Genomic DNA, 14,141 nt, shown 5'->3' with positions numbered 1-14,141 from the left:
CCCCGCCACAGCCTGTTCTATAGGTGTATATTATATATATATATATGTAGAGAGCGACCCGGGGTCCCCTTCTCCCCCTGCAGCACCCCCGGAGAGCGCACCCAGCGCCCCCCCTCCAAGTTCCTGGGCTTGGGGGTACCCTGACCCCGGGGCCCCCCCACCGCGAGGTGCCTTCCCCGTAGGTTGTTTAGGGCAGGGGGAGGTGGTGAATTTTCGGGGGCAGGGGGGGGTGTCTCTCCCATTTATCTCCAGGGAGCAGCGGGCCCCTGCACCCCCAAACACTACAGGGGCTGAGAGATGCGCTGGGGGGGGGAGGCTGCGGGGTGGGGGGGTCTCTGCACCCCCAAACCTGAAAAGTGGGGGGCAGATGATGCCTTTTTTTTTTTTTTTTTTTTTTTTTTTTTTTTTTTTTTTTTTTTTTGTCCTTCCAGGAAAACAACTAAATTAAAAATCTGTGAATGCCCCAGCCTGGCTGTGCCTGCTCTCTTAGGGGGGGGAGGTGTGTGTGTTGATCCCAGGGCCCCCCCCCAGTGCTGCTGGGACCCTGGGGGGAGCTGAGACAATCACCCCACCCTGCAGGGGTCCTGTGTCCCAAAAAATTAGGCGGGGAGGTGCCCAAAGGGGGACTTGAACCCTGGACCCTCAGATTAAAAGTCTGATGATCTGCTGGCAGAGCTACCCAGGCAGCTTTGGGGGTGCTGGGGGGGGGGGGGGGGGGCTGTGGGGCACCCACTCCCCAGCCACCTTCCTCCTCCTCAGCACCCCAATATGTGCCCCCCAGTGCTGCTGTGGGCACCCACCTGACATTCAGGGCTCACTCTGTCCCCCCCCGCCCCAACCCTCTTGGCCCCCCCCTGCCCAGTTCCTGGAGGTCCCCAGGTGCCCCCCCTGCCACAGCTCTGTGTCCCCTTCACCCCCATCCTGCTGCCTTGGGGGTGGGCACAGGGGGCACCTGGAAGGTCAGACACCTCCCATGTGTCACTCGGACCCCCTGGGGTGATCGGGGCGGGGGGGGGGGGGGGGGCAGGGTGTGTGGTGATCCCTGACCATTCCCCCCCCCCCCCCCCCCCCCCCCCCCAAAATAGGAGCCACAGGGACACTTGTCCCCAGGGACCTAACTCCAACGGTGACCCCCACATCTTTTGGGGCTTACCCCCCCCCCTCAACCCTCAGGGGTCTGTTCTGGGGGTCCCCATGTCCCCTGTCCACACGCCCCCCCGCCCCCCCAGCAAAAGCAGCGACTCTGGTGGGATTTGAACCCACGACCTTTGAATGGCCACCTCCGTTAGAAGTCCAACGCGCTCTCCCCTGCGCCACAGAGTCACCCCCAGCCCCCCCAGGACACCTCAGCTCCCCCCCAAACCCCCCCCCCCCCCCCCCGGACAGGGGCACCCCACGGTGGTCCCTAAACCAGACCCCAAGCTGGGCTTTGTCAGGCCAGGGCTGAGCACATGGGGCGGGGGGGGCTCTGGGAGGCTTTGTGGGGGGGTGATCCCCTGTGTGTGCCCCCCCTGTGTCCCCTGCTGGTTTGGGGGGGCTGGGGGGGGTCCCCCTAGCTGGCTCCATGGTGTAGGGGTGATCACGTCTGCTTTACACGCAGAAGGTCCTGGGTTCGAGCCCCAGTGGAGCCACCCCCAGCCCTAATGTGGCTTTTTTGGGGGGACAACACGCACACCCCCCCCCAGCTCGACCCCTTTCCCAGGGACACCCCCCCCAGGTTTTTTTTGCCAAGGGGTGTCCCCAGTCGGGACACGCGGCTCACGCAGCCGGCGGGGACGTGGGGACCCCCGGGGGCACATCCACGGGCTGGGGTGGGTCCCAGGTGCTGCCTGGAGGGGTGACACAGGGGGGGCCGGGGGGGAAGCAGGGCGTGGCCGTGGGCCCTGCCTGTCCCGCGTGCTGATTGGCCAGCTGGTGCGGGAGCCGTGTGCTTATTGGCCGCGGTGGTGCTCTCTGCTGATTGGTCGAGCCTGTCCCCTCCCTCACGCTGATTGGACGGTTGGTTTGGGCAGCTGTCACTGGGGGCTGATGTTAATTGGTTCATTGGTGTGTGCTGATTGGCCAGACCGTTGGGGGATCCTGATTGGCCACCTGGTTGCAGCCAATCGGATCATCCAGCCAATGGCAGAGCGCAGGGTGGCGCCCGCTGCCCGGGCCCTGCCTGTACCCTTTGAGCCCTGCCTGTACCCCTGAGCCCTGCCTGTATCCCTGGGCCCTGCCTGTACCCCTGAGCCCTGCCTGTATCCCTTGAGCCCTGCCTGTACCCCTGAGCCCTGCCTGTACCCCTGAGCCCTGCCTGTATCTCTTGAGCCCTGCCTGTACCCTGGGCCCTGCCGGTACCTCTTGAGCCCTGCCTGTCCCCCAGCAGGCTCCCCGGGTGCTGTCTGCCTGCAGGAGTGCAGAGCAGGCACCCAGCATGCACCTGCCTGCACCCTGCCCACACCCTGCCTGCACCCTGCCCCCCCTCAGGGCCGCTGCACAGCTGCCATGGCCCAGCACACCCTGGGGAGGAGCAGCCGCTGTCCCTGTCTCCCCGTGGGACCCGCCTGTCCCCCAGGCACTGGTCGGTGTCCCCCCATGGCTCCCCACAGCTGCTCCCCCCACTGCTGCAGCTTGGGGTGAGCAGGGGCCGGGGACGGTCCCACCCCATGTCCTGTGTCCCCTCCCAATGACCAACAGACACTCACCTCCCGCTCAGATCAAGGGGGTTTATTGGGTTCCCCAGCCCCCCCTCGGCCCTGCCGCCATCCCCAGGGGGCTGTTGGGGTCAGGGGTCTCGTGTTTGCCCCGTTCCCAGATACGGGCTCAGCTCCGGCTGTTCACTCTGAACCCTAATGCTGGCAGCGAGTTTGGGCTGGTCGACCGAGTAGGGAGCGCCTGACAAGGATCCGGAGGGGGGGTGGAGGGTGCAGGGGGCGTCCCCTCCTGCCCTGAGGCTTCGTTACCGTGTTGACAGCATCATAACGAACTCTGCGGAGCGAGGGAGGAGGGTGTCAGGGGACCCAGAGCTGAGCCACCCTTCACAGCCCACGTGCTGTGGGGCAGCGGTGGGGGCTGCAGGGGAGGGGGGGTCCCTCACCGTCGAAGTCCACGTGCCCGTCCCCGTTGAGGTCCAAATCCTGCAGGATCTCGTTCACCTCCTGCGCCTTCAGCTGCTCCCCCAGCAGCGCCGCGATGGCCTCCCGCATCTCAGCGCTGCTGATCTCCCCGTCCCCGTTCATGTCGAACTGCGGCGCCCGCAGGTTGGGGGTCACCCTCCCCACCGGCCCCACCACCCTCCCTCTGGGGCCACGGTCACCCCATGCTCTTCTTGGGGTCACCATCCCCTCTGTGCCTGTGGTCACCCTCATGGTCATTGTTCCCCATGGTCATGGTCACCCCCTGGTCTCCCTGTGGTCATTGTCCCCTTCATGTCTGTGGTCACCCCATGGTCACCATCCCCCAAGGTCATGCTCACCCCATGTTCTCCCCATGGCCATTGTCCCTTTGATGCCTGTGGTCAACCCATGGTCACTGTACCCCCATGGTCATTGTCCCCTCCATGCCTGTGGTCACCCTCATGGTCATTGTTCCCCTCCCATGGTCATGGTCACTCCATGTTCTCCCCATCACCATCATCCCCTCCATGCCTGTGGTCACCCCATGGTCACTGTCCCCACCACAGTCTTTCCAGGGTTGCTGTCCCCTGTGGGGGACGCCGCGGTCCCCCGTAGCGGTGGCCATACCTCCCGGAAGGCGATCTTGAGCTCCCTCACGCCCACCATGTGGGCCGTCTCCTCCCGCAACTTCGGCCCCATCATCTGCACAAAGTCCTCGAAGTCCACGCGGCCGCCCACTGCCCGTAGGAAAGGGACAACTTCAGCGCCCCACACCCCATCCCTGCCCCCGGGACCCCCTCCCCAGCCCCATGGCGAGCCGGCCCCACGCTCACTCCTCATCTTGACGTGCTGGGAGATCTCGATGAGCTCCATCTCGGTGGGCATGTACCCCAGGATGCGCATGCAGGAGCCCAGGTCCTTGTAGCTGATGTACCCGTCCTGGTCGGTGTCAAACTCCTTGAAGGCGTCCAGCAGCTCTGCCCGCACACGTGGGGACACGCCAGCACACGGAACCCGTCAGGTGTTGGGGTGGGGGCGTCCCCCAAGGCACCGCGAGCAGGTCCCTTCCCTGGATGCGGTGCTGTGGCCCGTGGCCCCGTGGAACCGCGCCCCGTGGTAGATGCCTTCATGACATGTGGCCCCCGTGGCACTGCGCCCCACGGCAGAGCCCCCCGTGACAACGTGTCCCCATGGCAGAGCCCCCCATGGCGCTGCGCCCCATGGCAGGGCCCTCCGTGACATGTGGTACCGTGGCACCATGTCCCACGGCAGAGCCCCCCATGACACATGTCCCCATGGTTCTGCACCCCATTGCAGAGCCCCCCATGACAATGTGTCCCCATGACACCGTGTCCCATGGCAGAGACCCCCATGACATGTGTCCCCATGGCTCTGCACCCCATTGCAGAGCCCCCCATGACATGTGTCCCTGTGACACTGCGCCCCACGGCAGAGCCCCCCATAAGAACAAGTCTCCCGTGCCCCCCACGTCCCACCCCTGCTCACCATCCAACTCCTCTGGCGACAGCTCCCGCTCCTGGGTCGGGCACGTAACGGGGTGGGGGCAGAATCAGACCCAGCTCAGCCCCATCCCTCCCCCCCCCCGCCAGCAACCCGCGGTGTCACCTTTGTTAAGCGTGGGTCAAAATTAACTCTGGCGGGAGGGATTAGAGGGATTGGAGGCAAAGCCCTGCCCCGTGCCTGTGCCCCCCACCCACCCTGGGACTCCCCCCTGTGTCCCACCTCCTGCCACCCACCCTGGGGCTGCCCCAGCCCGGGACCCCCCCGCTCCGAATGGGATTTACCCAGCACCCATGGGTGCTGCTGAGGGGGCTTCCTACTCCTGGAGGTGGGGGAGCAGCACGTGTCCCTCTGCAGTGGATGGACGGCTCGTGTCCCCCTTCCCAGGCTGTCCCCTGGGTGTCCCCTTCCATCCCCAGGGCCCTGGGGTGTCCCCAACACCCTGCCCACTGCCCCCGTGTCCCCTCCATTGCCAGGGGCCCACAGTGTCCCTGACTCTGTTCCCAGTGCCCCGTGTCCCCTCTGTCCCCAGGGTCCCGGATCATCCCCCACCCCATCTTTGCCATCCCCATGTCCCCTCCACCCCAAGGGTCCTGAAGTGTCCCCAACCTTGACCCCATGTCCCCCCCACCCCCAGGGTTCCAGACTGTCCCTTTCCCCGTCTTCACCACCCCCATGTCCCCTCCATCCGCAAGGTCCTGGTTTGTCCCTGTCCCCATCCCCACTGTCCCTGTGTCCCCTCCATCCCCAGGGTCCTGGGCTGTCCTGTCCCCATCCCCACTGTCCCCATGTCCCCTCCATCCCCAGGGTCCTGGGCTGTCCCTGTCCCCATCCCCACTGTCCCCATGTCCCCTCTATCCCCAGGATCCCGAAGCATCCCCGATTTCATCCCCGTGTCCCCTCCATCCCCAGTGTCCCCCCCCCACCCCGTGTCCTGCCCGGCTGCCCCCACCTTGCCGAAGACGGTGTTGAGGAAGGGGGAGTAGGTCTTGGTGGCAGCAGAGTGGGGGTCCCCGGGCCCCTTCTTGCTGTTCTTCTGCCCGTGGCCGCTGTGCCGGGACTCGGAGCCGGGGCTCTTGGTGTCCTGGGGGCCACCGTCCTCGGAGGCTTTGGGGTTTTTTTCAGCCACCTCCCGCCTCCCTTTCCCTTTGCCCGGGGGGGCCTCTGTGTCCTTGGGGGCCCTCTTGTCCCCCCGGGTGCGTGGCATGAGGCCGGGGCCGGGTGGGCAGGCAGGCAGGCGGGCAGGGAGCGGGACCCTGGGGCGGCCGAGCCTTAAGAAGGAGACAGGGAAATCCTCTTACACCCCGACATGGCCCCCCCCAACTCCACCCCCCCCTCCTCTCCGTGGGCTCCGTAGACCCGGGCAGGGCAAAGCCAATTAGCGGTGATTAGCAGCAGGAAACAGCCAGCAGCCACCGCCACCCTCCATGACCTCACGCCGGGGCAGAGCCACGCTGTCACGGCACCCCCAGCCACCGGCCGGGTCCCCAGCGCACGTCCCGGGGCCACCCTCCGAGTGCCTACATGGGTCTGACCCATGTCCCCAATGCTGGCACCCCATGGCCACCACCCATGTCCCCAGCACCAGCCCATGTCCCCAGCAGTGACACCCCATGGCCATCACCAGTGTCCCCAGTACTAACCCATGTCCCCAGTGGTGACACCTGTGGCCACCAACCATGTCCCCAGCACCAGCCCACATCCCCAGTGGTGATACTCAGTGCCCACCACCAGTGTCCCCAGCACAGACCCACATCCCCAGCACGCTGTGGCCACCACTAGTGTCCCCAGCACCAACCCGTGTCCCCAGCAGTGACACCCCATGGCCACCACCCATGTCCCCAGCACCAATCCACAGCCCCACCACTCTCACCCCATGGCCACCACCCGCGTCCCCAGCCCAGCCCCCCCATCCCCACCACGGCGACCCATCCCCCCAGCAGGGACGTGACAACCGTGGGTGCCGTGGCAGGCGCTGGCCCCAGCCCCCCCCGCCGTGCCCCCCATGATACCATCGCCCTGGCTCAGCAGAGTGGGTGGCAGCAGGAAACCACCGCGTGACAGGGAGATGCCATCACAGGGGGGATGCCACCGCACCGGCCCCCCGCTACCCGCACCCGCTGCCACAGCACGTGTGTCCCCATGCCCCAGGGGGGCTCCCCGCTGCCCCGTGCCCCCCACCCCAAAACCCTGTGGCTGCCAGCATGGGGTGGTCACAGGTTGGGCTCCCCGCTGCCCCCCTGTCCCCCGGAACTGTCCCAGATTAGCCATAGCGGGGCCTCTTCCGCTCTGCCCGATAACGGGCAGCAGGCAGCGGGGTCCCTGTCCCCACCCTCTACATCGGGTGGGGAAACTGAGGCAGGGCTGGGACCACCCCCCAAGGGCCCCCCCAGAGTTCCCAGCAGGATCAGTGCTGGAGGAAGGTGGGTGAAAGATCTGGGGGGGGGGGGGGGGGGTCAGTGCGGCGGGGGGGGGGGGGGGGAGAGAGTGGGTGGAGCCTCAAAATCAGGGCCCCTCCCACCTGCTCCCACATATAGGGCACCCCGCAGCTGGGTGGCCCCCACCCGCCGCCTCTGCCTGAGCTCTCCCCACCATTAAGGTAGGTCCTACATTATTTACTGCCCTGCCCCCCCCTGCGGGACAGGGGTTGGTGGGGCACCCCCAGGTTCGGCCAGGGCATGATGGACTCGGTGGGCACGGGGTGGCACAGCCGGTGGGGGACAGAGATGCCACATGCCACGGAGGGGGCACCCCAAAATGAAGGCAGAGCAGGAGAAAAACAGGCTGCGGTGGGGCAAGAGGCTCTGGGGGGCAGGATGGGGTGACATGAGAGGGGGTGACACCAGAGGAGGTGACACCCCTTCTGGCATCCCTGAGCTCCCTGTGCTGCCCGCAGGGCCGGAGCCCGGGTGATGGAGCCATTGAACGCCACGCTGCCCCCCCTGCCACCCTCCGGCGTCCTGTCATGGAACGGGAAGCTGATGGTGGCCTGCGTCGTGCTGGGGTTGCCCGCCAACGCCTTCACCCTCTGGCTGACGGGCTGGCGCCTGCGGTGCCGCGGACTGGCCATCTTCATCTTCAGCCTGGCCGCCTCCGACTTCCTCTTCCTCACCAGCTCGATCCTGCAGATCTGGTCGGTGGCCCACAGACACCTGTGGGTGCTGGGCAGCTTCATGTGCCACCTCTACCAGTTCCTCTACAGTTTGGGCTACTACAGTGGGCTCTTCTTGTTGGTGGCCATCAGCCTGGATCGTTGCCTGTTGGTAGCCGCCCCGCTTTGGTACCGGTGCCGCCGACCGGCCCGTTTACCGGTGGCGTTATGTGTCGGTGCCTGGCTAGCAGCGGGCGGTTGCAGCTTGCCAGAAGCGGTGTTGTCGGTGGCATTCGAGATGTGGCCCGGTTTGGTGGTGTGCCGCACCAACAGGGGGAGCTGGGAGGTGCCCATGCGTTGGCTCGAAGTGCTGGTGGAAGGGCTACTGCCCTTCAGCGTGATCGTGGCTTGCCACGGGGCCGCCTTGGTGCTGACCGGGTGCCGGCGTGACCACGGTGGCCGCCCGCCCGTCCGTTTTCAGCGCATCGTGGTGGCCACGCTGAGCGCCTACGTGTTGCTGCACCTGCCCTTCCAGGTGATCCAGCTGCTGCATCTGGTGGCCTCTGGCCTGGGCCACCTCCTGCACCTGGTGGGCTTGGCCCTCAACCTCAACAGCTGCCTCAACCCCTGGTTGTACCTGCTGCTCGGCACCCGCGCCTGCCACCACCTCGCCCACCTGCTGCGGGCCATCCTTGCCCACCTGTCACCCGCCACCGTCACCCCTGTGCCACCCACTGCCACCACCCCTGTGTCACCCACTGCCACCACCTCTGTGTCACTCACCGCTGTCACCCCCCCGCCAGCTGAGGCACCTTGAGCTGCGCCCCCCGACCCATCCCCTCCCCATCCCCATCCGGCACGGCCATGGGGTGACACAGGGCCGGGTGTCCCCCATGTCCCCCCACACCTGGAGATACCCCCTCCCACACCCCACCAGGTCCCCCCTGCGTGGGCTGAGCCCTGTGCCCACCCACGCTGCTGGGGGCCTCGGTGGGGCACGGCCACCCTCGGAGACATGGGGCACAGTGTGACGCCGGCCGGGCTCAGCGGGTGCCCCCGGGGGGGACCTGTGTCCGGTCACCATGAGGGGCGCTGGCCCTGCCCCACGGGGCGACCGCACCCACGGGGACCGTGTCCACAGGGTGACCCTACCCCACGGGGACCGTGCCCACGGGGTGGTCCCCGCTGTCCCCACGATCTCAGACCCTCGCTGCCCCCCCCGAGCTCGTATATCCACACCCCCCCCCCCAAGCCCGGCGGCCGGGCGCATGCGCGGGGCGGAGCGGGTCCGGTCACTTCCTGCCCCCGCCCCCTCCCGCCGCCGCTACCGGCCCCGCGCGCCGCCGCCGCCCGCTCCCACCGGCCCCGGCCCCGGCCCCGGCCCCGGCCCGCCGGTGAGTGCGGGGACGGCCCCCCTCCCCCCCCCCCCGCCCCGACCTCCACCACCGCCCCGGCCCTGGCGGCTCCCGGGGCTCCGGGGATGGGGCAGCGCCGGGGCCCGGCCTGGGGGGGACCGACCCGGACCCGGAGCGACCGGCCCCATCCCCGTCGCTGTCCTCCCGGTGCCCCCGTCCTCCTTCCCGGGGGCCATGCCCGGCCCTGTCCTCTTACCCAGCGGGGCCACCCTTGTCCCTGTCCTTGTCCCCGTCCCCTTAATGGGGCCTCCCCTGTCCCCATCCCTGTCCCCTTACCCAGGGGGGCCACCCCTGTCCTTGTCCCCGTCCCCTTAATGGGACCACCCCTGTCCCCATCCCTGTCCCCTTACCCAGGGGGGCCACCCCTCTCTGTGTCCTTGTCCCCATCCCCTTAATGGTGCCACCCTTGTCCCCATCCCCTTAATGGGGCCACCCCTGTCCCCATCCCTGTCCCTGTCCCCTTACCGAGGGGGGCCACCCTTGTCCCCATCTTTGTCCCCATCCCTGTCCCTGTCCCCTTACCCAGTGGGGCCACCCCTGTCCTTGTCCCCGTCCCCTGACCCGACAGGGCCATACCTGTCCTCCTTTTTGTCCCCATCCCTCTCACCCAGGGGGACACCCTTGTCCCCATCCCCCCTCTCAGAAGTGGGCCACCCCTGTCCCCATCCCAGGGACCGACACACACGCTCCTTGTCCCCTTCCCAACCCCCTTGTTCCCGGGGGTGCTCCCGGAGCCCCCCACCGTGGGGCCGGGACGGGCAGGGAGGGGTTTGTTTGCCCAGCGGGCACAGGCCAACCCGGGCTTCCCGCTCCCGGGAGGGGCCGAGCCGCCCTTTACCCAGGGCGGGGGACAAACACCCCCCGCCCTGCCATCCCGTCACCCATAGCGGGGTGGGGGGGTCACCCCCACTTCCTCACCGCAGAGCTCAGCGACCCGTGCCACGTCCCTTGGCCGGGCGCTGGCTCTGCCCCACGTTTTGGGGGTGTCCCCCCCCTACACCCCCCAACCCCCGGTGCTGACCCCGGCACGGGGTGCCCCCCAGCCATGTCGTTTCGGAAGGTGGTGCGGCAGAGCAAATTCCGGCACGTTTTTGGGCAACCGGTGAAAACGGAGCAGTGCTACGATGACATCCGCGTGTCCCGCGTCACTTGGGACAGCACCTTCTGCGCCGTCAACCCTTCCTTCGTCGCCATCATCGTGGAGGCCAGCGGTGGCGGCGCCTTCCTCGTCCTCCCCCTTCACAAGGTGCCGGCGGCGATATCGGGGTGCCGATGTGGTGAAGGGGGGGTTTCCCGCCTTGGTGGGTGACCCCCAGTTCCCCCCCCATCCTGTCTGTCCCTTTGTCCCCAGACCGGGCGCATCGATAAATCGTACCCCACGGTCTGCGGGCACACGGGTCCCGTCCTTGACATCGACTGGTGTCCCCACAACGACCATGTCATTGCCAGCGGCTCGGAGGATTGCACCGTCATGGTAAGGCAGGGGCCGCGGAGGGGTGGGGGGACGCATTAAGGGGTCCCCCCCACAGTTGCCCACTGTCCCTTCTGCGCCGGCAGGTCTGGCAGATCCCCGAAAACGGGCTGACCCAGCCGCTGACGGAGCCGGTGGTGGTGCTGGAGGGACACTCGAAACGCGTCGGCATCGTCACTTGGCACCCCACCGCCCGCAACGTCCTGCTCAGCGCAGGTACAAAGCAGGTTGTGGGGGGCCACGGTTCAGTTTGGGGGGTATGTGGTTGAGGGGACACCCCCCTGACTCTCCCTGCTGGTTTTGGCCAGGCTGCGACAACGTGGTGTCGATCTGGAACGTGGGGACGGCGGAGGAGCTGTACCGCCTGGAGGGGCTGCACCCCGACCTCATCTACAGCGTCAGCTGGAGCCGCGACGGCGCCCGCTTCTGCACCGCCTGCAAGGACAAGAGCGTCCGCGTCATCGACCCCCGCCGCGGCACCGTGGTGGCCGTGAGTCCCCGGGCAACCGCTCGCCTTGCCCATAGCCCTGTGTTGGCCCCATTCCTCAGGGCGAGACCCCCACCCCGCCGCCATGTCCCCATGTTGTCACCCTGCCCTGTTCCTCAGGGCGCTCTCCTGGCGCTCCCCGCTGTCCCTTGGGTGCTCCAGGGTGCCAGGATGGTGCTGGTGACCCCCCGCCCCGACCCTGTCCCCTCCCTCAGGAGAAGGAGCGGGCGCACGAGGGGGCTCGGCCCATGCGGGCCATCTTCTTGGCCGATGGCAAAATCTTCACCACCGGTTTCAGCCGCATGAGCGAGCGACAGCTGGCGCTGTGGGACACGGTGAGGAGCACCCCAAGGGCTCGGGGGGGTCCCCAGCACTGTGTCGGGGTGCCCCACAGGGCTGATGTGCTGCCCCACAGGAAAACCTGGAGGAGCCCATGGGGCTGCAGGAGCTGGACTCCAGCAACGGGGCTCTGCTGCCTTTTTACGACCCCGACACCAACGTGGTCTACGTCTGCGGCAAGGTACCCCCCACTCCTTGCCTGTGACACCCCCCCCCCGCCTTTTTCACCCACGGACCCCCCCTAACGGCGTGTCCCCAGGGTGACTCGAGCATCCGGTACTTTGAGATCACGGAGGAACCCCCCTACATCCATTTTCTCAACACTTTCACCAGTAAGGAGCCCCAGCGGGGAATGGGCTGGATGCCCAAGCGTGGGCTGGACGTCAGCAAGTGCGAGATTGCCAGGTGGGCACGGGGATGTGGGGGGGACCCCCCAATTTCTTCCACTTGCCCCCCCCCCCCCAGTAACCCCTTCTCCGGTAGGTTCTACAAGCTGCATGAGCGCAAGTGTGAGCCCATCATCATGACGGTGCCAAGAAAGGTCAGGGGGGAGCTGGGGGGTGGTGGGGACTGGGACACCCCCACTCGGATACGAAAGCAGGGTGGGGGGCTCTGGGGAGGCGGCTGGGTGGGGGTCCCCATGGGGGCTGGGTGGGGTCTGTGGGCAGGACATGGGGGCTGGCTGGGGGTCCCTAATCAGGCTGGGTGGGGGGGTCCCCAGGGACACTGATGGGGGGCCCTGGGCGGGACATGGGGGCTGGGTGGGGGTCCCTGTGGGGGCTTTGTGGGGTGCATGGGTGGGGGGGGTCCCCATGGGGTCTGTGTGGAGTCTGTGGGCAGGACATGGGGGTTGAGTGGGGGTCCCCATGGGGGTCTGTGAGGTCCCTGGGTAGAACATGGTGCCTGTGTGTGGGGGTCTCTTTGGGGGTTTTGTGGGGTCTGCAGGCACAGTACATGGGTGGGGGTGCCTGTGGGGGCTCTGTGGGGTGTCTGGATGTGGGGGTCCCCCATCAGGCTGGGGGGGGGGTCCCTGTGGCAGCTCTGTGAGGTCCGTGGGCAGGACATGGGGGCTGGGTGGGGGTCCCTGTGGGGGCTTTGTGGGGTCCATAGGCAGAACATAGGGCCTGGGTGGGTCTCTGCTCTGCGTGGGGTGCATGGGTGGGACATGGGGGCTGGCTGGGGGGTCCCTCGGAGGTTCCCACCATCCCCTCTGACATTTGAGGGGTGGGGGGGTGGTGCCCCGCAGTCGGACCTGTTCCAGGACGACCTGTACCCCGACACGGCGGGCCCGGAGGCGGCGATGGAGGCGGAGGAGTGGGTGGCGGGGCGGACGGCGGGGCCGGTGCTGGTGTCCCTGCGCCAGGCCTACGTCCCCAGCAAGCAGCGGGACCTCAAGGTGAGCCGCCGCGCCCTCCTCCACGAGAGCCGCACCCCCGCCGCCGCCGCCGCCCCCCCGGCCGGCCCCAGCACGCCGCCCCCCACGCCCCCTGCTGCGCCCACCCCCACCCGGTTCAGCGCCCCCGCGGCCCTGGGCACCGGCCCCTCTGCACCCACGGTATGTATGGGGCGGGGCCGGGGAGTGGGCGGGGCCTGGGTGGGCGGGTGGGGCTGGGGGAGTGGGCGGGGCCTATGTCTTAGGAGTGGGTGGGGCCATTTGGACTGGGCGTGGCCACACTTGGCTGGTGGGTGGGACTAAGGTGAGGTGGGGCAGTGATGGGGCGGGCCCAGGGTGGAATGGGGGTTGTCATTGGGTGGGGTCAGTGTGGGCGGGGCCAAGGCAGTGGGCGGGGATTTCTGCATAGGTGGGGGTCAGGCTGGGATGCTGGGCTGGGTCGGGGGGGGTGGTGGGCGTGGTCTAGGTGGGCGTGGCTGACGACGGGGGCGTGGTCTCGCAGGGGGGCGGGCGGCTGGAGGAGGTGCTGCAGGAGGTGGCCACACTGCGGGCGCTGGTGGCCGAGCAGGGCCAGCGCATCGCCCGGCTGGAGGAGCAGCTCAGCCGCCTCGAGAACGGCCACGTTTAGGGGACCCGCCACCACCCCCCGCCACCTTCAGGGACCACCGCGGCCGGGGACACTCCCCCAACACCCCTCCACTGCCTGCCAGGGACCATGCCTGCACCCCAGGGGGTCCCCCCCCGCCCCGGCCCTCCCACCCTCCCTGGGGTCCTTCTCCCACCGGCCGCCCCTCTGGCAGCTCCCCCCCTTCACCCCCATTGCCTTACTGGGTGCTGCCCCCCCCACCCCCAAACCATGGACCATTCCCTGCCCCCCCCTCCATGTCCTCAGGCTGGGGGCTGCTCCTGGGATCAAAACCAACCCCCTGCACCCCCCGTCCCTGGGTGGGGTGGGGTCTTCCCCCCCCCTTTCTCTGGGGCAGGGCACGATCTGCCCCCCAACTGTGGAATATTGTCCCCCCTATATTTTGGGGGCTTCTTCCCCCTCTCCTCCTCGTGTCTCCCCCCCCTCCTTACAGTGCAGGGTCAGAAACTATATTTTCACTCCAAATAAAGGACTTTATAAGAAAAGTGCTGGGTGAGGTTGGGGCAGAGGCACTCTGGAGGGGGGTGGTGGGGAGGCTATGGGGGGGGGGGTTGCTGTGGGGCCAGGGAGCTCTGAAGGCTTCAAGGGCCTCGTTTTGGGGGGCGGGGGTGGGACAAAAGGTGGGGACAGGAAGGCACAGCCGTCACGGGTGAGAGCTTACCCGCTTCTGGCAGGAAATG

General features: G+C 67.7%; 3 protein-coding genes and 2 non-coding genes across 5 annotated transcripts; 3 read left to right on the top strand and 2 right to left on the bottom strand.

Moving 5' to 3' along the window:
- Positions 1 to 1,238: 1,238 nt before the first annotated feature.
- Positions 1,239 to 1,323, bottom strand: TRNAR-UCU (transfer RNA arginine (anticodon UCU)). Its single transcript is given in 2 exon segments — positions 1,239 to 1,274; positions 1,287 to 1,323. It is a non-coding gene; the product is annotated as a tRNA-Arg (tRNA).
- Positions 1,324 to 1,558: 235 nt separating this feature from the next.
- On the top strand, positions 1,559 to 1,631 carry TRNAV-UAC (transfer RNA valine (anticodon UAC)). Its single transcript has one exon. It is a non-coding gene; the product is annotated as a tRNA-Val (tRNA).
- Positions 1,632 to 2,694: 1,063 nt separating this feature from the next.
- CABP4 (calcium binding protein 4) lies at positions 2,695 to 5,908 on the bottom strand. Its single transcript, XM_074884791.1, has 6 exons — positions 5,572 to 5,908; positions 4,605 to 4,635; positions 3,932 to 4,075; positions 3,726 to 3,835; positions 3,080 to 3,227; positions 2,695 to 2,970 (listed from the first exon to the last, which is right to left on the bottom strand). The coding sequence occupies exons 1-6, from the start codon at positions 5,824 to 5,826 to the stop codon at positions 2,942 to 2,944; spliced, it is 717 nt and encodes a 238-aa protein (XP_074740892.1). The 5' UTR covers positions 5,827 to 5,908; the 3' UTR covers positions 2,695 to 2,941.
- Positions 5,909 to 7,187: 1,279 nt separating this feature from the next.
- On the top strand, positions 7,188 to 8,568 carry GPR152 (G protein-coupled receptor 152). The gene is made up of 2 exons (XM_074884900.1): positions 7,188 to 7,218; positions 7,516 to 8,568. The coding sequence occupies exon 2, from the start codon at positions 7,532 to 7,534 to the stop codon at positions 8,525 to 8,527; it is 996 nt and encodes a 331-aa protein (XP_074741001.1). The 5' UTR covers positions 7,188 to 7,218; positions 7,516 to 7,531; the 3' UTR covers positions 8,528 to 8,568.
- A 453-nt stretch (positions 8,569 to 9,021) lies between these two features.
- CORO1B (coronin 1B) lies at positions 9,022 to 13,946 on the top strand. The gene is made up of 11 exons (XM_074885388.1): positions 9,022 to 9,104; positions 10,169 to 10,371; positions 10,477 to 10,599; positions 10,683 to 10,812; positions 10,905 to 11,086; positions 11,299 to 11,418; positions 11,499 to 11,603; positions 11,682 to 11,827; positions 11,906 to 11,963; positions 12,669 to 12,977; positions 13,318 to 13,946. Exons 2-11 carry the CDS (start codon positions 10,171 to 10,173, stop codon positions 13,441 to 13,443), a joined length of 1,500 nt encoding a protein of 499 aa, XP_074741489.1. The 5' UTR covers positions 9,022 to 9,104; positions 10,169 to 10,170; the 3' UTR covers positions 13,444 to 13,946.
- The last annotated feature ends 195 nt before the right edge of the window (positions 13,947 to 14,141 follow it).

Source organism: Strix uralensis, chromosome 15 (genome assembly GCF_047716275.1).
Source record: "Strix uralensis isolate ZFMK-TIS-50842 chromosome 15, bStrUra1, whole genome shotgun sequence".
Lineage (NCBI taxonomy): Eukaryota > Metazoa > Chordata > Aves > Strigiformes > Strigidae > Strix > Strix uralensis.
This window is presented reverse-complemented; position numbering and strand designations above follow the sequence as displayed.

Coding starts and splice junctions, on each gene's coding strand:
- CABP4 (XM_074884791.1), bottom strand. CDS start 5,826: ATGCCACGCACCCGGGGGGACAAGAGGGCCCCCAAGGACACAGAGGCC. Junction 4,636..5,571: donor TCAACACCGTCTTCGGCAAG/GTGGGGGCAGCC, acceptor TGCCCGACCCAG/GAGCGGGAGCTGTCGCCAGA. Junction 4,076..4,604: donor GTCGCCAGAGGAGTTGGATG/GTGAGCAGGGGT, acceptor GTGTGCGGGCAG/AGCTGCTGGACGCCTTCAAG.
- GPR152 (XM_074884900.1), top strand. CDS start 7,532: ATGGAGCCATTGAACGCCACGCTGCCCCCCCTGCCACCCTCCGGCGTC.
- CORO1B (XM_074885388.1), top strand. CDS start 10,171: ATGTCGTTTCGGAAGGTGGTGCGGCAGAGCAAATTCCGGCACGTTTTT. Junction 10,372..10,476: donor TCGTCCTCCCCCTTCACAAG/GTGCCGGCGGCG, acceptor CTTTGTCCCCAG/ACCGGGCGCATCGATAAATC. Junction 11,828..11,905: donor AGCAAGTGCGAGATTGCCAG/GTGGGCACGGGG, acceptor CTTCTCCGGTAG/GTTCTACAAGCTGCATGAGC.